Genomic DNA, 25,332 nt, shown 5'->3' on the forward strand with positions numbered 1-25,332 from the left:
TAATTATGATCTGTGTCTCCCTCCCCTCAATCTGAGCATTGATTTGGGACATCCCACTATGTAATGAGCTCCTGTGTCCCGTGATGTATGATCAAGAAAATAGGATTTTTATATACAGCTTACCTGTAAAATCCTTTTCTTGAGAGTACATCACGGGACACAGGGTTCCCGCCCCTCTTGGGTTTTTTACGTGGTTTCCTATTGATTTGCTACAAAACTGAGGTGCCTCCCATATGGGAGGGGTTATATAGGGGAGGAATTCTCCTTAATTGGGGTTAACCAGTGTCCAATCACCAGAGGTGACTATATAACCCACTATGTAATGAGCTCCTGTGTCCCGTGATGTACTCTCAAGAAAAGGATTTTACAGGTAAGCTGTATATAAAAATCATATTTTATATATATATATATATATATATATATATATATATATATATATATATATATATATATATACACACACAAATACACCTTTAGGTGAATAATTACACAATTTGAAGGTTTTCCTTTTAACAGAATGTAGAATCTCCTTCTGCAAGACTCTGGTATGAAACTGGGCGTATGGCACTGCCTCGAAGGAGGCCCCCATGAGTCCCAGGACTCGCATGCAGAAGCGCAGCAATGACCTGCTGTTCATCAATAGTTTTACTGCAGTTCTGAGAGTCTGCAGCTTGTCTGAAGGGAGAAAAACTCTCGCTTCCATGGAGTCCAACAGTAAGCCTAGGTATTACAAACGCTGAGTCGGTATAAGTACAGACTTTTTCAGGTTCAACAGTCACCCAAATTTCTGCAGGGTTTGCATGGTGATCGCCACATCCTCCTTTAATTCTGAGGCGGAAGATGTAAACATATTTAAGGCCTTGCACTAGTTCCATGCAGACCGGAGAGGCCTGTTGCTCCCCCAATTTGCAGTGCAAAAGTTTTGCCCACTCAGTAAGTGTCTGCGACACAAGTGCCGAAGCCAGTACTGGTCGCATTGCTGACCCCACAACCGTAAACAAGAAACAGGCCACTGCCTCGGCATTCCTGTCCGTGGGGTCCTTAAACGCAGGAGTCCCCTCTACCGGGATTGTGGTTACTTTGTTTAACCTGGATACTGGGGGGTCCATGACTGGAGGAGCCGACCATTTTTTAAAGAAGGCTCTTATCAAAGGGGTAACGCACCGCCATACTTTTTAGGACTGAAAAGGTCCGTTGCGGTCTACACCATCCCTTGTATATGAACTTATTGAAATAAGGTGTTTCCGTATCTGACTTAGGTGTACAGGCTGGCTTACAGGACCCAAAAGGGACCGCTACTTCAGCAGGGTCTGCTGTATCCTGAATCTTCAGGGTATCATGCACAGCTGTGATAAGTGATGGGGAATCATCCTCACTGTCCAATCGGTTCTGGTCAGCTCCATCTGAAACGAGCAGGGGCCACCAGTTTCAGTGGGGCCAGAGTCTGCGTCAGCGCTCTCCCTGGAGGACAGGGCAGGGGCCGCTTTTTACCACCTTTGCGCCCACGCACCGCCTCCATCCTGGCAACGAACGTATCAAGGACCGCAGAAAAAGCGTCCAAAGGCACTGCATTGTTTGCAGACAAGCCGGTTGTGATTGCCGGGAGTTCGGGGGAAGAAACACTAGTTTCTGAAACCATGCTGACCTACCCTGTCTGCCACCCTTGGGGACATAGGACAGGTGCACAGTCCCTCCCTCCTAGCTGCTGCAGATTGAGAGGGACTCACCATCCTGACCGAGTTCTGCACCGATCAGCTACTAGTGCCTGTGTCAGCCTCAGGGACCAGCGCTGAGCATAAAAACCTCGCTGGGTGGAGTGCGCATGCGCGGAGTTCCCAAGATGGCCGCTTGAGCCGCAGCTCCGCCGAGTCCAGCGCCAACGGCATCCACAGCGCACCGCTATCCGCACATCCAGAAGCGATAACGGGCGATCCGGCACCCGGACAACCCGGGGAAGCCCGCCGCATGCCTGGAAAAACGACCTGTAGAGATCTAGTGCCTCAATTCGACGGGACGCCATCGCCGGGGTGTACCAAGATGGCCGCCGCGGCCCAGCAACATGCCTCAGGGAGAGAGATCCACCCGGAGATGCGGCAAGTAATCGCCCCAGCCTCTCTCACCTATACCCCACTTCAGCACAGCAGACTTGTACAGCACCTCACTCCCTCCCCGGTATCCACCGAATCTCTGCTCAGCAGAAACTTCTGTGATCCTCCATACTCCCCAGCAGGCCCGAACCTCAACCCACCACCAGGAGGATCCTCTCCATCTTTCTCCCTCTCTGAGTCTGGCACCCACACAGACGATCTCCTCTTGAAGATGTCTGCCCTCTTGGAAAGGGGCTTAGCATCTACTTCAGCTAAAATAACGGGGGACATAAAAACAGATTTCCAAACCCCGGGAGCTAGAATGGAAGCTACAGAACACAAACTAGACATGACAATTTCCGTAACCAATCAAAATTCAGAACACATCCAGACTTTGCAAGATAGACTGGATACCGCCATACTCAGAATTGATGAACTTGAAAACAGATCCAGACGTTATAATTTCCGGATCAGAGGACTACCAGAATCCATTTCTGATGTGTCACAAGCTACCCAAGAAGTCATTAAATCCCTGATCCCAAACATACCACAGCATCGTTTGGAGCTAGACAGGGTCCACAGGGCCCTAGGACCTCCTAGAAAAGACGGAACCCCCAGAGATGTCATTGCCAAGCCGCATTTTTTCCTAGTCAAAGAGGAGACCATGAAACAGTCCAGAGCAACGAAACTCTCTTATCAAGGACATCCTATCCAGGTCTTCGCCGACCTTTCTCCCTCCACAATTCAAAGAAGAGCCCTAAAACCCCTTCTGCTGGTATTTGCACAAAAAGAAATAAAATACTGGAGGACTTTTCCTTTTGCCGTCAAATTCCAACATAAGGGCAAATTTTACTCCTCCTCCAGCTTCCAGGATGGAGAAAAGATGCTTTTATCCCTGAAGCTCATCACAACGGAAGCAGACATGGACATTTCCAACCCAAATTACAATCCGGCTAAGCGCCCAACTCCAACTAGCCCGCTTACACCCCTGTGGAACCAACTATCGAAGAGGACAAAGGACAGCTCACAGACCTGAAGCCGGGTTCCCCCCACTAATTCTTGCCTCTATAACCCATCTCTTACTCCAGGATGGAGTATAACCGGGGAACTTCCCCCCACCTGATGTGAGATTCGGCTCCACTAACCTTCCCTGAAGGTTCTTTCCTCAGACTGTGTGATCCAACTCCAGTCCCCCCTCTAGCTGACCCGTTCATTCGATGGCCTTTTCCTGTCTAAAGGAGCGGGGCACAGACTGGACTGCTCCACACGGGACCTCTCCATAAGACATACCTGTCTAATGATGGATTTTTTCTTGGATGGAATTCATCACAGCCACTCCCAAGCAGCTCTGTATTGACCCAGGACCTACCTACCTAGAGGTCCACAGTTGGACGCAGGTGTCTGCAATATGTTTTTATTTTTATTCTCAAGGTTTTTCCACAGTCGTGCTCAATATTTCGAATTTTATTTGGTTTATGCAGCTCAGAAGAGCGTTCTACAGTATGATTCGCTTCAACTACACCCTTCATATGTTTGGTGCTTGTTGCATAATTGTATTCTGTTTTACAGAAATGCCGGGGCGCTGGACTCGGTACATGCGCCTCCACCTATCCCACAGACCTTTAATGTTCAGTGGGCTAGGAGGTCTGCCCTCAGAGGAGCAGGCGCTTCCAGCGGGGGTAGCTTCCGGGGGACGGCTTGGTGTCCGGGGGGTTACCCCGACACACCCGAGGATGTCTTCTAAGGCCTCCTCCACTTCTTCTTCCTTCCACCTTTGATCTTTTCACTATCCCTCTCGCACTAACCCAAAGGTTCTCAATGGTCATTCTCTATTCTCTCTTCCTCCAGGTCCACCAAGGGGTAGTTTATAGCTCATTGTTCCCGCTCGATGGTTTCCACCACAGGACGGCAGGCTCCTGGGACTCCCTAGAAGTATGTGAAGGACGGGAAAGCACCCCCTCTCTTTGTTATAATGGCTGACCACCCAGGCTCCACACTCAAAGTAGCTTTGCATAACGCTCAAGGTCTAAATTCCCGTCAAGAGGTGAAAGCTCTTTAATAATTACAAAGCCCTAAAATTGGACGTAGTCCTGATCCAAGAAACTCACTTTCCTATGCGGTACAGCCCTAATTTCTTGCATCACCACTTCCCTCAGGTTTATCTAGCAAAAATCGAAAACAAAACAAAAGGAGTGGCAATCTTATTTGCCAAATCGTGCAATTTCGTTTGGCAAGCAGAATATAAAGACCCAAAAGGGAGATTCATTCTGGTTAAAGGGACAATAGACAGCCAAGTATACTCATTCATGTCATACTACACCCCTAACAAGGGACAGCACAAATTTTTTCAGTCCATGATGGCCACTCTCGATCCCCTCATGGAGGGGAGCGCTGTCCTGGGGAGAGATTCCAACATTGCTCTAGACCAAGGACTTGATAAGTCAAACCCGGCCAAAAGCAAGCTCACCCGCCCCTCCAACGCTAGCCTAAACTTTGCTAGACTGATTTATACTTATTGTCTGGCAGATGCATGGCGCAAGGCCAACCTGACAAAAAGGGATTTTACCCACTTTTCCAATCCACACCAATCCTACGCCAGGATAGATCACATACTCATGCCCACGTAATTACTGCCCAATATTGAAAACTCCAAAATCATAGATACTTTCTGTTTGGGCCACTCCATAGTGACTTTCACACTGCATAACTCGCTTCATAGATCTAAACATTACCACTGGAGACTCAATGAGTCTATTTTACCAGAACCCACTAGGGTGACGGACGTTCATAACGCACTGCTTGAATATTTTGAGCGCAACAGAACAGAAGGGATCTCTGCAGAGACCTTATGGTCAGCACACAAAGTTTCAATTAGGGGGAAATTCATTAAAATAGCATCACAACTCAAAAAAGAAAGAGGCTCACATTCGTAAGCTTGAAAAAACATATGCTGAACTCAAGGTCCAACACAAAAGAGATCCACATAGTATTCCCTCTTCCCAACTGGATTCCACCAGGCTGGAATTAAACCTTGCTCTGACAGTGAGAGCTGAGAAACAGTTAAGATGGAGTGGGGCCAAATTCTATTCTCAAAAAGATAAACTAGGGCGAATGCTGGCCAATAAACTCTCCCCCAAGACACGAATTAGGACTATCCCTAAAATTCGGACTAATGACCGCATAATCACCTCTGACCCCACTAAAATCATTTCAGCTTTTCAGGAATTCTATGCTAAACTGTACAAAGATGACCGTCAGGGTCCCCCTAGTCTTATATCGAAATTTCTAGACACTTTACCCATCCTGTCCCTCTCTCAGGTATTCACAAGGCCATCATGGAAGAGAGGATCTCTGTAGAAGAGACCTTAGCGGTAATTAAGAACTTGACGAGGGGCTCTGCTCCGGGACCGGATGGTCTATCGGTGCCCTATTATAAGTCCTTTGCCGAGATTTTAGCCTCCTATATGATGAATTTTTTCAACGAAAAGGTGAACAGCTCTCCTCTACATCCTGATTTAAACTTTTATAACCGTACTCCCGAAACCTGACAAAAACCTGGAAGAAGTAGGTAATTACAGACCAATTTCTCTGATAAATAACGACCTCAAAATCCTTACCAAAATCCTCGCAAATAGGCTAAACTCCTTTATTCGTTCTTAAATTCACAAAGATCAGGTCGGCTTCATACCAGGCAGACAGGGACCTGACCAGACCAAACGTACCATAGATGTTGTTTCTATTCTCCAATCGAACTGGCCGGGGGGTCCCAAACAACAGGGCATGCTGCTCTCCTTAGATATATAAAAGGCGTTTGACTCAGTCTCATGGCAATACCTTTTTACGCTCTTGGAAAGGTGGGGATTCGGGGAACGCTTTTATGGGAATCATAAAAGCTTTATATTCTACACCCACAGATGCTATTAGATCCCAGGGATACCTATCCACCCCCATCAAAATAGCTAGAGGCACGAGGCAAGGGTGTCCTTTATCTCCATTACTCTTCGCTATAGCGATTGAGACACTAGCAATTGCAATCAGGACAAACCCAGACATTAAAGGGGTACTCTGTGGGCCTCAGGAGCACAAATGCGGATTGTTGATACTCTATATCACCTCCCCCCTTACTTCCCTACCAAATTTATGTAACACCCTGTCCTCATTTGCAAAAGTATCTGGCCTGGAAGTAAACTTCTCCAAATCCCAAGCCCTCAATGTTTCTCTCCCCCCGGCACTGGTAGACCTACTCAAATTGAATTTCCGCTTCGACTGGAACGATCATACCATTAAATACCTAGGCAAAAACCTTACCCCTAAATCCGATGCTCTTTATGAGAAAAATTACCCCTCCATGTTTCGCAAGCTAGACCAAGACCTAAAATTCTGGTCCACACAAAATATCTCCTGGCTGGGCAGAATCAATGCCATTAAGATGACTCTGATGGCAAGATTATTATATCTTTTCAGAGCTCTCCCAATCCCGATACGATCTGATCATCTTAGATATTTCCAAAGCAAAGTCCTGAAATTTGTCTGGGGAGGCGCAGGCTACAGATTTTCCCAGCAAATCCTATACTTACCCTGCAAACAAGGTGGCCTTGGTCTCCCGCATCTTCATAGATACTATGAAGCAGCCAGATTGGCGCAGCTCTCAGCGATATACTTTAATGGTGAGAAACCTGACTGGCTACAAATAGAAAGACAAGTAGTCCCACACAATACTCTGGATTTCTTGCTTTGGACCTCACCTAAAAGCAGACCCTCGATCTTGACCCCTACACTCTCCCATACCTTTTCGTTATGGGACAAATTAAAGTTGAACCCGAACATCACCTCAGGCCTAACTCCTTTGTCCCACATTTTCCGTAACCCAAAATTCCCTCCGGGGCTAGATATACAGGCTTTTCAATGGTGGCTGGACAAAGGGCTGTACCGCATAGGACATTATTTTTCTACCAACGGGCCCATCTCTCTTACTCATTGCGTTAGTAAACTAGACCTTCCACGAACGGAAAGGTTTAGATTCGGACAAATTAGCCACTTTCTACACTTTGGCTAGACAAATCAAACCCTGCACGCTTCTCTAATTACGAACTCTGGTGTGGTCAAGCCGTGGAGCAGAGAGGAGGGATCTCACTCATCTATGTTTCACTATCGCAACCATCGGGAAAGTCCTCTTACATGCTAGCCTGGGAGGACGATCTCCAACTTCAATGGAGTCTTGAGTCCTGGCAATCTGCTTTATCTATAGCCTTTAAAGGAATCCTAAATACCTCCCTAATGGAAGCAAATATAAAAATAGTCACTAGGTGGTATCTAACCACCGCAAGTCTAGCTAAGATGTTCCTGACGGCCGATCCTCTGTGCTTCAGGTGTTGCCAATTGTTAGACACAATTGCACACGTATGGTGGGAATGCCACAGAATTAGGCATTACTGGAAGATACTATTCAACATCATCAAAAAAGTGACCGGATACGAGCTCCCTAAGCTACCACAAATTGCCTTACTGAATGGACATCTTCCTCACATTTCTAAATATAAGCGGAAATTGATCCATTTCATCCTATCGGGGGCCAAAATGACCTTAGCCAAAGCGTGGAAGCAACCTACAATCTCCGTTAGGCAAGCGATAAGGAAAATCTCATGGATTATGACCCAAGAAAAAATAGGGAGCTCCCTTAATGATTCCAGGCAAAAATTTGAGCTGACCTGGGAACCCTGGGCCCACTTTGTGGGGATCTCCCTTATTCCAGGGATCTCCCCGGCTCACGCGCTGAGCGGAGATTGACCATTGGGAACCTAATGAATATTCTCACTCTCTCTCGCTATCTTCTTCTATCTTTCCTCTTTCTGATTCTTTGGAGGGCTAGCCTCCCAATCTCTCAGGGTTACTGGTCGACCTTTACAGCAATCTCGCATAATCTATCTTGAATACCATGGGGGGGCTGGGAAAGTCCGTTCTATGTGAGGGGGGTCCTCTCCCTGTGCAGTGTGATCCCGAGAGGGGCGCAGGGATAGGGGTCCTCCCTATAGCCAACCCAGGTTGGGCCCAACCTGGGAATTTGAGACTCTCCTGCTAAGACAAAGTGCATTTACGCCTTGATCCTGGCGGACTTTCCGGGTCACACCTCCACCCTTATGATGAAGGGATGCAAGCTCATTTCCTTTAAAGCTGTTTTTTTCACATGTGTTTTTTTTATAAGTTCTCTTCACTCTCCAACTGACAAGACGGTTGATATGACTGCTACCATGACTGTCACCATCACTATGTTTTCATTCAAATACTACTTGTCAAGCTTGTTGATTCAGTTTCTCTGTATCTTGTTATACGAAAATAAAATACTTTGAAAGAAAAACCTCGCTGGGCTACAACAAAATTGCCGCTGGGCGTCCAGTATTAGGGACATAAACACAGGGAAAATGGCCGCCAAACTACAGTAAAATGATTCCTGACCATGCTTTCCACTGAGTCACACCAAACTGAAACCAGAGAAGGTTCAGCATGTGCAGACCTCCAAACACCCAGAGGGGAGACCACAGACACTTAGGGACACAGCCACCCAGCGCAGCACCCAATCTAGGTGAAAGCCCCCGGGGAACCCCAGGCTATAGGCACACACACCGCTCAGCAGCCCATCTGCAGAATCCCCCACGGGGGGGATAGGGACAGGGAGAGAAGAGAGGGAGGAGAGGGACCCCCGAGTCGACCACCCAAGGAATGCCCAGCAGCTCAACCCACCGAGGCAGGGAGAGCTGCACTTAGCATCCAGACAAGCTGGGGACATCCCATCACAGACCCACTACCGAAGAGTACGGGGTGGCTGCTGGTCACGGCACACTGTGACACAGACATCAGTAGCCCGGTCATATTTGTGCCCCGAAGCGTTGCCCTCACCGGGCACCCCTGGAGTCTGAGGGGCATGTCATGGCTGACCCAACGCTTGATGGCCAGGCTGGGGAGACTACAAGTATAAGGGTATCCAGCTCGTCACACAGCCGGCTGTTGATAGCAGATCACAGGATCTTAAAATCTTGCTCAAAAGGCAAACATTCAGCAAAAAAATCCCAGGACTGATGGTCCCGCAGGGTTCTCCTTCACTAGGCAGAAAAAAACGAAGTTGAACCTGCAGAAAGCAGGCTGGGGGGTTGTAACTGAAGGGACTGCCCCCTGGGCGGAAGTAGAAGGTTCTGTTTTTTTACATGTATAACATGTTCTGCCTAGTCCTCTCCTGAAGGTGGAGTAACAACCCTATGGTCAAGAATAATGGAATTGTGTCAGACAGTGAACGAAAGAGAAAATTGTGTATTTTAAAAGTTTGATGTAGCACCCTCTAGTGTGCTAGATTAGGTTGTACATAGGTGCTTTTGTAGTGTAGGTAGATTTAGGCTTGGCAGGCAGCCAAGCCTGTGTTTTGAATCTGGGTTGGGGTGAGTGATCTAGTGAGGCTGGAGGACTCATCAGGCAGCATTTCTGGTACCCGCCCTCCACACACACTTTTGGAACCTTGGAGAAGCTACCAGAAGAATGGGAGGGAGGTTTGGAAGATCTGCCTGGTGTAAAGATGAGGGCCCCAACCAATCCCCAGCCAAATGGGCTGGCAGGTGGAGGGCACCTCTTAAATAAATAGTCAGGCCAACACGGTCAGAGTGGTGTTCAGGTGGAAGCAGGAGATGGAGTGCTGAGGAGGCTGTCCAAGGCCCTTGAGCGTAGCCCCCTAGTCTGTGGGTGGGGGTGACCTTAGGCCTGGGACTCGGGTGCTGGAGGGGTACTCTCAAAACACAAGGAGGAATCCTGTCCAGAGGCACGGGAGCAAGAATGAGGACAGCAGGAGCCAACAAGCATGTCCAGGAGATCTCCAGGGAGAAGACAGCAGGGTGGCTGATAAGTGTGGCAGTCTGGGAGGACTGTGGGAAGTAGCCAGGGGGGCTAGTAAAGGGGCAGCTGCAGCCAGGTGGGCTGGCAGTGCCTGAAAAGGTGGTGTTGGGATCAACAGCCACAGAAAATGTAGCTGGATACTGGGACTTTTTCTACACACTAAAGGGGCCCACGGTTCCTGCCTATAAAGGGCATTTGCTTTATCCGACTGTGGCCTTTGTCAGATCATCTAACAGTTTGGCAGCTGGATATGTGCTTTGTGTGCTGAAAGCAAGTGATGTGCTGGAGGAAGAGGAGCTGTATATGGACTGTATATAGTTGAAGTGTCCATGTGGAGTCTTTTGTTCCAGTCAAGTGGGCATCCCATAATAATCGCACTCCCATCCAAGTTCAATACCCTTAATAAACAAACAAAACCAAGTTGCTAGACTGTTTTCCTGACTCAAGTGTGCCTGTGGAAAATTGGTGTGCAGGGTGGGGAATCCCTATTTACGTGGGGTGCGCTACACTTACTTGCAGGTGTTTTTCCTTTTCATTAACTAATTTATATTTACTAGCAATATTCCTTTTAACTCGATAGAAAACCTCACATATCCAGAAAGAGTCAGTTTTCTAGCACAGCCTCCTCCCTCCTGTTATGCAATAGCCGTCTGCTTTTCTGGCAGTGTACATTTACACTCCCTGCCAGGCCAGCTCCTCTACCTCTCCCTGCACCTCCCTAAATTAACAGTTATGTAGCTTCTAGGGAGAGCAAAGTGGAATACAATAAGTTGCCATTCGGAGCCATTTGAGTCTGCTAGGACTGCTAACATCATATCTAAGATGACAGTGCCCAAAAGGCAGTCTCACGACTTTTAGATTCTTACGCAAGGGGGGCTTTTACAGGTAAATAACAGACTTAAAATATGTTAAATGTAAATATAAATATAATCTTATGGTAAGATTTCGTTGGACTGAAAGGTCTGGAGACAGGGTCTCTAACCTGCCCCAATGGGATGATCTTTCTAAGAAAAGTTAATTGGGTATAAACACAGTCAAACGTAGGTCTTTACCTGTAGTTATCGTATATCCACATGAGAATATCATACATTCGTTCACGACAAACAGGAAAAGTGTGTGAGCTAAATGCAGTGACAGAAGGCAGAAGGTCTCGCAGCTCTGTAGGTTTCAGTTTGGGTAACATCTTGTATATGATATCTAGACATACCCGCTGCCTTTCATCATCCCTGAAATTGAGAAGAACAAAAAGAAATGGATTAGAAAAACAACACAAAAAAAAATAAAAAATACTAGTTTAAATGTTTGACATAAAAATATGCCAAATAAAACTATGGAGCAATAAAAGGATTTTAGACTTACCTGTAAATTCCATATCTTGGAGTATAGTACAGGGCACAGGCAAAATAATATTCATATATTATAGGTTATGGGTTTTTACCTTGGACACTGGCAATTGAGTCGCACACCTAAAACCTGCATTCTGTACACAGCATGCCCCTGTACTCTGTGCATAGGGCACCCCTAGAACTGCACTTTGTACATAGAGCACCCCTGAACCCTGCACGCGCAGCATAAACCCTGATATGAATGCCCCCTTGAGAGCAACCATACTGCTGATGTGGCCAGAGATTAAATTATGTTTGACACCCCTACTCTAACACCTCTGACTATGTCCAGGCAATGTAGAGAGATTTCCTATGAATGCTTGGGAGCAGGGCATAAGGATGGGAGGACAATTTCCTTATTGAGGTGGAATGCTGAGCCCATTTCTGGAAGAAAGGATGTGGACTGGTGTGACCAGAACTGTGTGGACTGCACCAGAGTGAAGCAAACACATGTAAAGTGAAAATAATATTTATTATAAGGAACGTAAACAAAAGTAAACGCACCTCCAATATGAGAAACAGTGATTAACCAGCAACCAACCCCAGTGACACACAACAAATAACTGCCTAAACCAAAGGTAAGGGAGATCAAGCAGATTGGGCTGGTAACAAGACAGGACAGAGAGAGGGTAACACGAGACAGGGGGAAGGAAACATGCTGCAGGATGTCGGCTCCAGACTGCCAGGACACACCCGCTGGTGGACACCAGTACTGCAGCCCACAGATCTGATAGTTCCACCAGCAGGTGAAATCTTTCCTGACAGTAAACCCCCTTTGAAGAAGCGACCTCCAGACGCTCCAACTAGTCGTAGCTGCAAAAGGTCCATGACATCAAGCCGATTTTGGTTAAAGGATCATCTGAGGCAGGCTGGAACGCAGGCATTGGATTATCAAGCTGGGCAGCGGGCAGAGGCACGACGAGCTGGGCAGAGCCACGACGAGCTGGGCAGAGCCACGACGAGCTGGGCAGAGGCAAATCGAGCTGGGCAGCCGGCAGAGGCACACTGAGCTGGGCAGCAGCACAAAGCCGTCAGAGGCACATCGAGGCGGGCAACCGGAAGAGGCACATCGAGGGGAGCAGCCGGAAGAGGCACATCGAGGGGAGCAGCCGGAAGAGGCACACCGAGGGGAGCAGCCGGAAGAGGCACATCGAGGGGAGCAGCCGGAAGAGGCACATCGAGGGGAGCAGCCGGAAGAGGCACATCGAGTGGAGCAGCCGGAAGAGGCACATCGAGGCGGGCAGCCGAAGGAGGCACATCGAGGCGGGCAGCCGGAAGAGGCACATCGAGGCGGGCAGCCGGAAGAAGCACATCGAGGCGGGCAGAGGCACATCGAGGCGGGCAGAGGCACATCGAGGCGGGCAGAGGCACATCGAGGCGGGCAGAGGCACATCGAGGCGGGCAGAGGCACAGAGCTGGGCAGCAGGCACTGGAGCGACAGACTTTACAGTGGCCACTGGAGAGACAGGCTGAACAGTGGCCACTGGAGAGACAGGCTGAACAGTGGCCACTGGAGAGACAGGCTGGGCATCAGGAACCAATATAGCGGGCACCGGAACTTCAGGCTGGACCATGGGTAGCGAAACATCAGGCTGGACCGTGGGCACCAAAAAAAAATAGGATTTTGTACTCGCTGTAAAATCCTTTTCTCTTAAGTTCATTGACGGACAAAGCTCCAGTAATCTTGGCCATAGGGTTATTACACTACCTTATGGAGAGGACTAGGCAGAACTTGTAAAACATGTGAAACACAACAGAACTGTACAGTTCCACCCAGGGGGCGGTCCCTCTGGTAATAACCCCTCAGCCTGCTTCCTGCAGCTCAGGACATCAACAAGCAGTATAATGTAAAACAATAGGAGGGGAGGGTGTTGTGTGTCAACGAACTTCAGAGAAAAGGATTTTACTGTAAGTACAAAAATCCTATTTTCTCTTTTGTTCAAGATTACTGGAGCTGTATCTGTCAATGACCATAGGGACGCCCCCAAGCAGTGTCATAACGAGGGGTGGGAACAGCAACATAACTTCACCCACATTGATCGGCAACTGAGATTCCTCCCTCGACCAGAGGCCCTGGGTCGATTGTACTCCCAGTAAGACACGCCAGCCGGTCAGGCTGGCATCCATTGTGCTCACTGTCCAATGAAGAAGTAGTAACAATTTCCCGGACTGAAGGGCCGGAGATCTCAGCCACCAGAGAAGAGAGTCCCTGACTAACTGGCTCACCTGAATCTGGCGATCCAGGGATAACGGCAATTTGTCCCATTTTACCAATATCTGCTTCTGCAAGACTCTGGTGTGAAATTGGGCATATGGTCCTGCCTCGAAGGAGGCCACCATGAGGCCCTGGACTCGCATGCAGACGAGCAGCGACGACCACCTGCGGTTCATCAACAGCTACACCAGGCCTTGAGTTGGCACAAGAACCAACTTTTTGAGGTTCAACACCCACCCAAATTCCTGCAGGGTTTGCATGGCGATCGCCACATCCTCCCTTAATTCTGAGGCAAAAGCCGCTCTCAGGAGATCATCTAGGTAAACCACGATTGCGATCCCACGTTGCCGCAACAACATCAACATTGGATTGATTACCAATTACCAATACCCTGTTAAAGACTCGGGGGGCTGATGCCAAACCAAAAGGAAGAGCCACAAATTAGTGGTCTTCCCCCACTGCAAATCACAGAAACCTCTGATGCCTGAGGCATATGTGTATAAGCAAGTACGCGACCTGGATGACCAAGGACGTGAGGGAGTCCCCCTGATGGAGCTCATCGACTACAGAGCGAACTGATTCCATTCTGAACCTCTGTACTTTCACAAAGCAATTGAGGGCTTTCAGGTCCAAGATTGGACGTACCCCTTCCTTTTTGGGGACTACAACTTAGCAGGTCCCTTACCGCCCCCATGAGGGCCTCCTGGCAAGCCGGGAGTAAGGGTATGCTGGAAGGGAAGCATCTGTTTGGTGGCCAAGAGAGGAACTCTATCTTGTAGCCCGATGAAATCAGTTTGCAGACCCATTGGTTGGACAGCCGAGAGGCCCACTGGGCTGCAAACTCCCGAAGGCGACCCCCCCACCCGTGTGACGGGCGAGGGCAAACCTTCATGCGGTAGCACTTTTGCTCGCTGGCTTGCGAGTCCAGGGACGCTACTATCCCTCAGAAGTTGCCCTGCCAGACTGGGAGCGTTTCACTGAAGTCCCAGGCAGACGAAAAAGTCTCTTTTCAGTGGAAAATGAGGGTCCTTGCCTGCAGCGTGACTACTTACTCTGGACTAAGAGAGAGAAAAGTGCTCTTTCCACCTGTGACAATCTTAATAATGTCATCCAGTGAGGCGCCAAATAACTGCTCACCAAGGAAGGGTAAATCTGTCAAGGCTTTTTTTAGATGTCTGGTCCGCAGACCAGGCGCCGCAGCACATATCCAGGGCCGTGTCACAGACATATTTAAGGCCGTGCACTAACTGGTGTGCTAGTTCCATGCAGAAAGGAGAAGCCTGCTGCTTCTCCAATTCACGGTGCAATAGTTTTGCCCACTCAGTAAGTGTCTGCAACACCAATGCTGTGGCCATTACTGGTCGTGTTACTGACCCCACTACAGTAAACATGGACCAAGGCACTGCCTCGGCCTCCCTGTCGGTAGGGCCCTTAAATGCAGGAGTCCCTTCTACCGGGATCGTGGTTAATTTTTTTTAACCTGGATACTGGGGGTCCACGCCCGGGGGGAACCAACCATTTTTGAATTAGGCTCTTCTGAAAGGGTTAACGCACCGTCATTCTTTTTGGGCCCGAAAAAGTCCATTCCTTGTATATGAACTTATCAAAATAAGTCAGATATGGAAACACCTTAAGTGTACAGGCTGGCTTACGGGACCCAAATACCTCAGCAGAGGATCCTGCTGTATCCTGTATTTTCAGGGTATCACGCACAGCTGTGATAAGTGCTCCAACTACCGCTTTTTCTTGTGCGGACCCAGACGCGGAGTCATCCTCACTGTCCAATTGGTCCTGGTCAGCGTCCTCTGGCACATCAGAGCAGGGGCAGCCAGTCACTGCGGGGCCCCGAGTCAGAGTCAGAACTCTTCCCGGAGGACGGGGGACAGGGGGCATTTTTTTTACCACCTTTGCACTCGCACACCGCCTCCACCCAGGCAAGGAACGTTTCAAGGACCGCCGACAAAGCGTTCAAAGGCACTGCACTGTTTAGCTAGAGTTACAGGATAAAGTATACCAGTTGAACCTATATAATATTTGATCTTGCTTACAGTATGTGCATCAGACCCCATTATAAACTGGTAAATAATCAATAAATTAATAGTGCATATTTAAATAACCACACTAGTGCATATATAAACTTTTCAGTGATAAACACATGATCAACTTCCACATACACCAACACACAATGTTTGATCAATGACAGTATATGGCAGTTCATAACAAGTCCTTCAGATACTCCCATGCACCATGTATACAAATGAAGCAGCACTCACCAAATCTATGACCACTTATCTCGAAGATGGTCACATAATGTCAGATGTTTACAATGTTAAAAGCACATCCGGCACCCCTTGGTTGTATATAGGCTTAAATCAATAAATTAGAAATACTTTTAAATAAATTACATGTTTTTAATTTATTGATTATACACCAGATTTTGATTGGACATGATGCACGTGTGTATGGTTTAATATAATATATTGTATGTTTAGCGAATTTATGGCTATAACTTTAAGAAGGGCTAAACTTTAGTTTTGAAGTTAAAGCCTGGTTACAGTGGACAAGTGCTCTGTGTTTTGAAAAGCTAGGGGCTCCTGAAGGAGATGGTGTTGGGGACCTTACAATGTGGAAGTAAAATCTTTCCACCTGTGATCTCTTTGATTAATTGGTCAAGTGCCTCAATGAACATACACCTTCCCTGGAAAGGCATACACGTGAGGCGCCTTTTGCAGGCACCGACTGATGTCCGAGCTTTTAGCCATAACATTCTGCACATGTGAATGCAGATTAGATACATTCTGGAAATTTGCCTCATGACATGTTCTAGGGAATCTACACTAAAGAAAGCAAAACAAAAAGGGAACTGCTGTTAATTACTATGTAAAAGCACAATTCTGAAATACAAGGTCACATGGGTTGTTCATTGTTCTAGTCCAATTAGCTGCAGTTTGATATACTAAAATGGTAGCAAGGGTTGGTTACAGAGATGGGCCTGCAAGATTAAAGAGAGATTTCTAGGAGCATCTAAAATGTTCTATGTGCAGAATCTTTGAAATAAGAAAAAAAAACCTTCAATAGCACAATGAGACCCAGTCGCCGCAGATTGCACATTGTATCTGTTCATGAACAGGGTTTGTTTTGTGGGGTATTGTAGGGTTTTGTAGGTCTGTTTGTACACAAAGAAAAGAGGGAGGAGAACCGGCTTGCACAATGTCAAGGCTTCTACAAACAGAAGCAACAAGCTTTTCAGCATTGTCAAGCATGTGGTCTGAAGCTCCCTCTTCAGTATAGTGACAATCTGGGAGAAAACATCTTCTGCAGCTTCCTCCAATACTGTCTCAATATCTTCTTCACTTCCTTTTGTGTCTGTGTCCTCCTGGACTCAAATATTAGGATCAAACTCCAACTGAGAAAAGATAGTAGGAGAATCATGGCGTTTTTGGGACCTGGGTGGAGATTGCTGTATTAAGGCTGTAATCTGTCTGAGGAAATGTGACATAGATGCAAAGAATTCAGCTTTACTCAAATTGGCTGCTTGCTTGTTGTGTGCTCTATATAGACCTAGAATCAGATGCTGAAACCAGTGTTGGACCCCGTTCTTGCGCCGTTACAAGGGGCGCAAGGCACCGCAAGGTTGAGCCTTAGGCACAACAAATGTTCACCCGTGATGAGAAACCTCATGCTGTAGCAGCCTGCCAAGCTTCCCAACAAAAAATTGGAACATCCATGTAGTAAAACTTTGTAAAAGTATGCACCATGGAGAAATGATAGATATGAAAGCTGCATTATCTTTCCTTGAGCCTTCAGGAAGCACAAAGAGAATCAGACTAAAAAATTGCAGTAACAGATATTAAAGATTTCTGCAAGTCAAAAAGTACCAGGTTGATGCCCTGCAGAGTCAATGGAGTCATAACTGATGGAACACCTTGTACAAAAGGTATGCACCAGGGGATGTGAAGCAATAGGTCTCTAAAAGAGGACCACCAAGACCAAGATCTGACTCCTAAACACACTCAAGGCCAGTCCCAGATTAACTCCAAATGTGAAAAAAAATCAGGATGCAACCATTAACATACTCTCAATGGCCAACATTTCCTAGTCTCACACCAAGCACAATGAGATTTTTAAGTCCTGTGGTCTTCCTTGAAGTCACCCTCCTATCCTTTAGTGGAGTAGACTGGATTGTATCTCAAACTCAAGCCCCATACACATTATCAGTTTTTATGCTGAGTTTTTCCATCAGGTTTACCAAAACCATGTAGTGCAAGGGCCTGTCCTATTTGCATACACATTGAAACTCCTAAGGTTTGACCTCATATTATATGGTTTTGGTAAATCCGAAGAAAAAAATCAACAGAAAAACTGATAGTGTGTATGGGGCTTCAGACTGATCTGGGAGGGTCCATGGGCAGTTCGCAGATACGTTCACAATGATGGAGTACCAAGTTCTCCAGGGCTAAAAGCCAAGCAATCAGAATCACTGGAATTCCCTCTGCTCAAAACCTGTGAACTAGGTGAGGAGGAAAATTTAATAGTGGGAAAGCATAGATCAGTGAGAACAGTTCCCACTACTGTGTCACTACAAAATCGACAGCAAAAACTCAAGGATCCCTGGTCCTTCAGACAAACCTGTCCAGCTTCGCCGAAGACACTGGCAAAAAACAAAATATTTGCCTAACAGGGAAGGGTTATGCCTGGGAAAAGACTATCTTTTTTTCTTGCCAGTACCCAATCACCCGAAGCTGGCAGCTTAAATCTATTATAATGGAGATGAAGATACCCTGTGTCTTGGATGTACAATAAAGAAATAACTGATTACTAAATAAAAAAAGAATAAGATGCAAGTTGTCAGCAACTGAACAAACCCAAAGAGTTGAAAGAATGAGTGGTAGAATTTTATCTGTAAATGCACAGATTTATCTACCAAAGTGACTTATTTTATACCACAAGCATGGATATCATTCAGGCAGGATGAAAGATGCAGCTGTCACACGCAGCATGAGGACGTGATGCGCCTAACAGAAGGAGTGCACGAGGAGACCCGGGGAAAGCCAAGGTAGATCTGCTGAGTGAGAGGCAGCACTGTCTCCACAAATGAAGACCCAGTGCTCCCCCAGAAACATGCCGGATTGAGATCCACAGCCTCCCCTCCTGCCTCACCCCCCCGTTACCTCCCGCTGGTACTGTATCTGCTGACTGGAACGTGATCTTGGTTCAGTGTCAGCTAAAAATGATGCCCGGGTTGGATAAGAGGCAGCATGAGAAGCTAGGGCCTAACTGTATTGAAGATTCCCCGAAGTGCCAGGATCACACAGCGGAAGGGCTGAGTACTCATTTGGAGCCAGCAGCAGGTGGAAAAGCAGGACAGAACAGAGGCAGTGGATACAATAAGGTACTGTTGCGTTTAAGCTATAGTGTGAACTGTTCTAAAACCTGCTACAGCAAATAACTGCATATACCGGGCCAGCATATACCTCATGGTTTGATCTGTGCTAAAACTTGCTACAGCAAATAACTGCATATACCAGCATATGCCTGATGGTTTGAATTGTGTAAAAACCTGCTACAGCATGGGGGGCGTGGCTTGGACGGGACCCGAGATGGCTGCTTGAGAGAAGAGCTCCCGCACCAAGGAGAAGATAAGCGGCTTCCCCAGAGGACATACGCTAGCAGCAACCATGGGCAGGTCGAATAGAAGCACCTCGACCCCCCGCAACACGAAGGAACCCGTTAAAGACCCCGGGGCACATCTCTGTAACAACATCCCGGAGATGTTTCGCTCCCGCCCGGCAGGCCAACACGTGGAGACACAGGCCTCACAGGCCGCCCAAGACGCGCAGGCCGCATCCCCGGCCTCGCGTAGATACGCCGCGGACCGCTCACCGGAACGTCCCGCAGCCCTGAGTCTCTTAGACCTCCAGCGAGACTTACAGAATGTGGCCCTGGATATTAAACACACCCTGACATCCGCCATTGCTGAGTTGAAAACAGATATCCACGCCATGAATCATCGCCTGGCAGTGGTAGAGGATACCTCCCAGCTACAAGCAGCAGCGATCAGGCAAGTACAGAGGTCTTATGACTTACAACTGCCCCACATATTTGAGCTCCATCGTCAAGTGGAGGACTTAGACAACAGGGGTCGCAGGCATAACCTTAGACTGAGAGGGGTCCCTGAAGGGGTTGATGCAGCCGCCTTGCCACAGACAGTATGCGCCATCTTTAATGATCTGCTGGACCGGCCGGCCGATTCCCCTATAGAAATGGAACGTATCCACCGCGCGCTCAGACCCCCCCCCAGAGACTCTGAACCACCTAGAGACATTATCTGCTGCATTGTCAACTTTCCACTCAAGGAGGAAATCCTTAGGAAGGCGAGAGACCGAGGTCGCATTCTGTTCAATGGGTCAGAAGTTAAACTCTTTCAAGACCTCTCACAAATAACTCTACAGAACAGACGCACTCTTCGCCCCCTTCTGGACATATTGCGCACGCGCAACATCCAGTATAGATGGAAGTTCCCATTCTGCCTCTCTGCTACCTCCAGAGGACGCACTGCATTGCTCAGGACCCCGGAAGATTTGCCCTCATTCTGTGAACAATTGGACATACCACTGGTAGACATACCGGACTGGTGTGCCTTTTACTTCCCTACTGAGCCATGGAAGTCAGTGGTTCTTAATGCATCACCTAAGAGTCAAAGACCAAGCTCCAGGCGTCGAAGACTGGATCCCACCTCCCCTGGCGACCGCCAATCCAGAAGAGACCTCTCCTCACGCAGTGCACACCTTGCCGATACCCCAAGAAGGGACCGCCAAGATGCATAAAGCTACTCTGCCACCTTCTTTAGTTCTCCCGCTCACCAACTAAGGACGACGACAATCTTCATTGGCTCCATCCCAACAGAGCACCAGCTCTTGGAGCTGCCCCCTCCCTGCCATTCCTGCCCCCCCCCCTAAATTTTTTTTTTTTTTTTTGTTTTTGTTTTTTCTGTTCCTTTTCTCCAGACTCTTTCAGATACGGACAGCAGAGGGGTTTCAACGCCTTCCAAGATCTCCATGCGGAGATGAATCTTCTGCGATCTTCACTTTGGATTTCCCTACCTACCTGGACCCAGTATCTTGTTCCCGGAACCCGGTTGTAGCTGATTCTCCTAGGCCTTTCGCTGAGGCCGTCCTCTCTACGTGGCTCCAGGTACTGCCCATACTCCTACATCCACCCAACACGGGCCAGTGACTTTGTTGCTTCCCCCCCCCCCCCTTTTTTCTTTTTTCCTTTTTTTTTAAGATCCTGTAGTGCATTGAGACTTTACCGCATCCCGCCCTGCTTTCAGGATTATCCTTATGTTGACGCTGGTATGTTGAGACCCCCTTCATTTGCTTACCACCCCCCCCCTCCCCCTCCCTGTCCCCCTCCCCCTCCCCCCCTCCCTATCCCCTTCCCCCCTCTCCCTATCCCCTTCCCCCCCTCCTGATCCCACTCCCTCCCTCCCCTCCCCCCCCACCCCCTCCCTCCCTCCCCTCCCTCCCCCCCCCCTCCCTTCCTCCCCTCCTCCCCCTCCCCCTCCCCACGTCCCCCCCCTCCTCCCCCCTCCTTCTATGTTTGGGGTACGTGTTTGTTCTCCTATGTACAGTCGCTCACAAATGTTATTGTTATGTTTACTTCACATTTCATCTCCCCCTTCATGTTTTTTGGGGATTTGCATCGGCTGTGTACCATGTTATAGATGCCTCTTTATGTTTGTTCCCACTTTGATCTAGTATCTTGCCTCTGGAAACCCCCCTTTTTTGGAACTCCCGTGTTCCCATTAATGTTCTGTACACAAAATAGTTTTTCTCAGCTCCCTCATGCCCAGTGGGCTTTGCTCCCTCGCCCTTGTAGTCCCTGTTTGTTACTCACCTCTGCTCAAGCTATTATACTGGGCACTAACCGTAAGAGATGTCTCGCATCCTGCCCTCCTGAGCAAGCTCCCGATCACTGCTCGTGCCTAGGTTTCGCCCTGCACTACACATACACTCCTCTGTTACGTTACCTTACTATCCTCGTTCTCCTTGGTGCCACTCCATTGGTCCATTTCCAGGCTTACTGACCCCACACAGCTGGTCCTACGACCTGAGCTGACAGTCCGGCTTTCCCCCTCTAGGTGGCTAGGCAAGCCTACGTCCGCCTCCGGTGTAACTTCTATCAGGGATCTGCCTGGATTCCTGCCTACTTCTCCCCTCTTTCTGCTGTTACCTCCCCCCCTTCTCTACCCTCTGACTGTTCTGTCTTCTCTCTCCTTTCTTCCCTTCTCTCCCCCCTACCTGTTTCCCTTTCCCTCTCCTCCTCTCCTCTACTAGGGTCGCTCCTCTCCCAGCCCTCCCACTGGCGTGTCGCCCAGCTGATCCCTGCTAAACACGACACTTTTGTTACATAATTACTGCTCTTTGCGCCCCTGCTGTTCGGATCTCTCCACTAACTACAATGCGGGGGGATTCGAATACGCAGAAGCGCCTCTCCTTAAAATGCCTCTCCCTCAATGTGAAAGGCTTAAACCTCCCAGAAAAGAGATCGCAAGTCCTTTCAGCCCTCTCCAAACATAAGGCTCACTTCCTCATGCTACAGGAAACACACTTCCGCTCCGACGCAATCCCTAAGCTGACGAATCATATTTACAAACGTGCGCTTCACTCCACTAATCCAACCTCCAAAACGAAAGGGGTCTCTATCCTTATTTCTAAGTTTGCTGACTTCCAATTGACTGACTCTTTGTATGACCAAGAAGGTAGATATATCTTTATTAAGGGCATGTACGCTTCCAAACCTGTTACAGTGGCCAACATCTATTGCCCGAATGAACACCAAGTGTCCTTCTTTAGAAAAACATGTGACCTTCTTTCCTCATTCAAGGAGGGAATTCTGATCCTAGGAGGTGACTTTAATGTCCCTCTCAACCCGACCCTGGACTCCTCTACGGGCACGTCTGCACTCCCCTACCGCGCCTTACGACAGATTAAGATTCAACTGCAAAGTCTGACTCTCCATGACACATGGCGCACACTGTTCCCGACTGACAAAGACTACACCTTTTATTCCCATCCGCACCAGAAATATTCGAGAATAGACTTCTTTTTCCTCTCCCAATCTGACCTCTCTTTCCTTTCCTCTGCCTCGATAGAGCCGATGTTTCTCTCCGATCACCATCCCATTACCATGACCCTTACTTTTCCTGAATCTAGACCAGTAACCAAAACCTGGCGGATGGACCCCTCTCTTTTAAAAGACCCGGTAAACGTTCAAAACTTAGAGACCAGGATTCGCCTGTACTTTCAGGAGAACATTTCCCCTGATGTCTCACCTATCTCAATTTGGGAAGCGCATAAGTGCGTTTTGAGAGGTGAGCTCATCTCTATGACCGCAAAGTCCAAAAGACAACACCAAGAAAGGATCTCGTCCCTTATTAACACAATCCAGAGACTTGAAACGACACATAAACAATCGTCCTCGCATGCCACCTTACAAGAACTCCTGTCCGCACGATCCTCCTTATTAGATGAATTAGGTAAGCGTACTAGACGTAGATATGTCCTCCAACAAAAAGTGTTCTATGAACACGGCAACAAAAGTGGGAGGCTGCTGGCCCGTACGATTCAAACGACCAAAGCTCCGTCCTTGATTCACACCCTTCGCGATGGCCAGGGTTCACTCCTTTCCAAAAATGAAGACATAGCGGCCCACTTTGAGAACTTCTACTCTGCACTCTATAATCTACCAGACCCTAACACAGGACCCCCTGACGCACCTGACCGTTTAACGCGCATTAAAGAATTCCTGGCCCAATATAGTCCCCAATCAATCACCCCAGAGCAGGCCGCGGCCTTGGATCATCCACTCTCCCCTGAGGAATTGTCCCTCGCTATAAAGCAAATGAAAGCAGGCAAAAGCCCGGGCCCTGATGGCTTTCCCCTTGCTTATTACAAGAGCTTCGCCGAGACTCTCTCCCCCCGGCTCCTGACAACCCTGAATTCCCTTACAGATCCTTCCACCTCTGCAGGGGATATGCTGACAGCCCACATAGCCGTTATCCCTAAGGAGGGGAAGGACCCATCCCAGGTCTCCAATTACAGGCCTATTTCTCTACTGAACGTAGATATTAAACTCTATGCCAAGATGATCGCGAATAGACTTTCACCACTTGTCCCTGGCCTCGTCTCCCCTGATCAGGTTGGGTTTGTCCCGGGGAGGGAGGCCAGGGACAACACTATTCGAACGCTAAACATTCAACACTGGCTTTCCACGAATAGGTCAGAGGGATTTTTGCTTTCACTTGACGCGGAGAAGGCGTTTGACAGGGTGGCCTGGGACTATATGCGGGAGGTGTTGAGGACCATTGGCCTCCCCTCCCGTATGCTTGCCTATATTAACGCCCTATACACGAACCCCTCTGCAAGGGTGAGGGCCAATGGCCTCCTGTCAGGCGCCTTCTCCATACGTAACGGCACCCGGCAGGGCTGCCCTCTCTCCCCTCTAATATTTGTCCTTACGTTAGAACCCTTCCTTAACAGGATACGAACCAATACAGACGTCCAAGGGGTCGTTATTAATCGCACAGAATACAAAATCGCCGCGTTTGCAGACGACATTCTGTTGTCTCTACAATCGCCCCGGACATCTTTACCTAACCTGTTGAAGGACATTAAGGATTTTGGTTATATATCCAATTTTAAAATCAACTACTCCAAATCCCACGCCCTCAACATTTCTTTACCCCCTCGGGAGGTTTCCCATTGCCAAGCATCCTTCCCCTTTCACTGGAAGAGTGATGCTATAACTTATCTTGGCATTCAAATAACCAAGGACCTAACTGAACTCTATGCCCATAATTTCCTGACGATCCTAGCAAAAATCCAAACGGACTTGAAGAACTGGTCCAACCTTAACGTATCCTGGTTTGGCCGTTCTGCGCTAATTAAAATGGTAATTCTCCCGCGCATTTTGTACCTTCTCCAGACGATCCCAATCCATATCCCTCCATCCTTCTTCTTGACTTACAAGAAGCTATGCTCCACTTTTATCTGGAAAGGGAATGCTCCACGCATTAAATATTCTCGCCTGACTTGTCCTAAAACTAATGGCGGCATAGCCCTTCCTGATCTTTATAATTATTACTTAGCGTGCCATCTAACAAGACTGTTGGATTGGAAATTCCACAGGATGGGTAAGCTTTGGGTGGACTTAGAGGGCTCCTTCTCGTCTTCCCCCTTACACACCCTCCCTTGGATCATACAGCCACATTGGCCCGTCTCCGTCAAGACGCACCCGCTCATCCACGCATCCCTGCTAGCTTTCAAGAAAGCGGTAACCTCCCACCAGATCTCCTCGTACCTAGGCCCTTTGACACCTCTGAGGGGAAACCCGGATTTTTTGCCCGGGGAATCGGCAACGTTCCTTTCAAGAGAATGGCCACATGCCGATATCCTAGCACAACAATTTTTCCACAGAGGACGACTTCAATCCTATGACGCCCTTAAAGCCATGTCTCGCACGGGGGACTTTCCTTTCTGGACTTACAGACAATTGGTGCATTTTTTCACTTCCAAGCCCCACTCAGACGACTGGACAAGACGACTTACCCCATTCGAATCCCTTCACGCCCAGGCCACGCCACAAAGACACCTCATATCCCTACTTTACTCTATCCTACAGGACAAAAAGGGATCCCCACAGACGGAATCCTCCAAAGCATCATGGGGTAGAGACCTAAATTTACAGTTTACAGAGGAAGACTGGA

The 25,332-nt window shown here is 48.2% G+C and overlaps 1 protein-coding gene across 5 annotated transcripts in view; it reads right to left on the bottom strand.

Moving 5' to 3' along the window:
• PRKDC (protein kinase, DNA-activated, catalytic subunit) overlaps positions 1-25,332 on the bottom strand; it is a 794,135-nt gene that overhangs the window by 317,017 nt on the left and 451,786 nt on the right. For all 5 annotated transcript variants that reach the window (XR_013277654.1, XR_013277655.1, XM_077492661.1 and 2 more), the window contains exon 55: positions 11,015-11,188. Coding sequence is in view for 3 of the 5 variants with exons in the window: in XM_077492661.1 (XP_077348787.1) it covers positions 11,015-11,188 (174 nt within the window). In the remaining 2 variants the exon portion in view is untranslated. The remainder of the gene's footprint in view (positions 1-11,014; positions 11,189-25,332) is intronic.

This window comes from Lithobates pipiens, unplaced genomic scaffold (assembly GCF_037356315.1).
Source record: "Lithobates pipiens isolate NorthernLeopardFrog02 unplaced genomic scaffold, aLitPip1_a1.2 Scaffold_19, whole genome shotgun sequence".
NCBI lineage: Eukaryota > Metazoa > Chordata > Amphibia > Anura > Ranidae > Lithobates > Lithobates pipiens.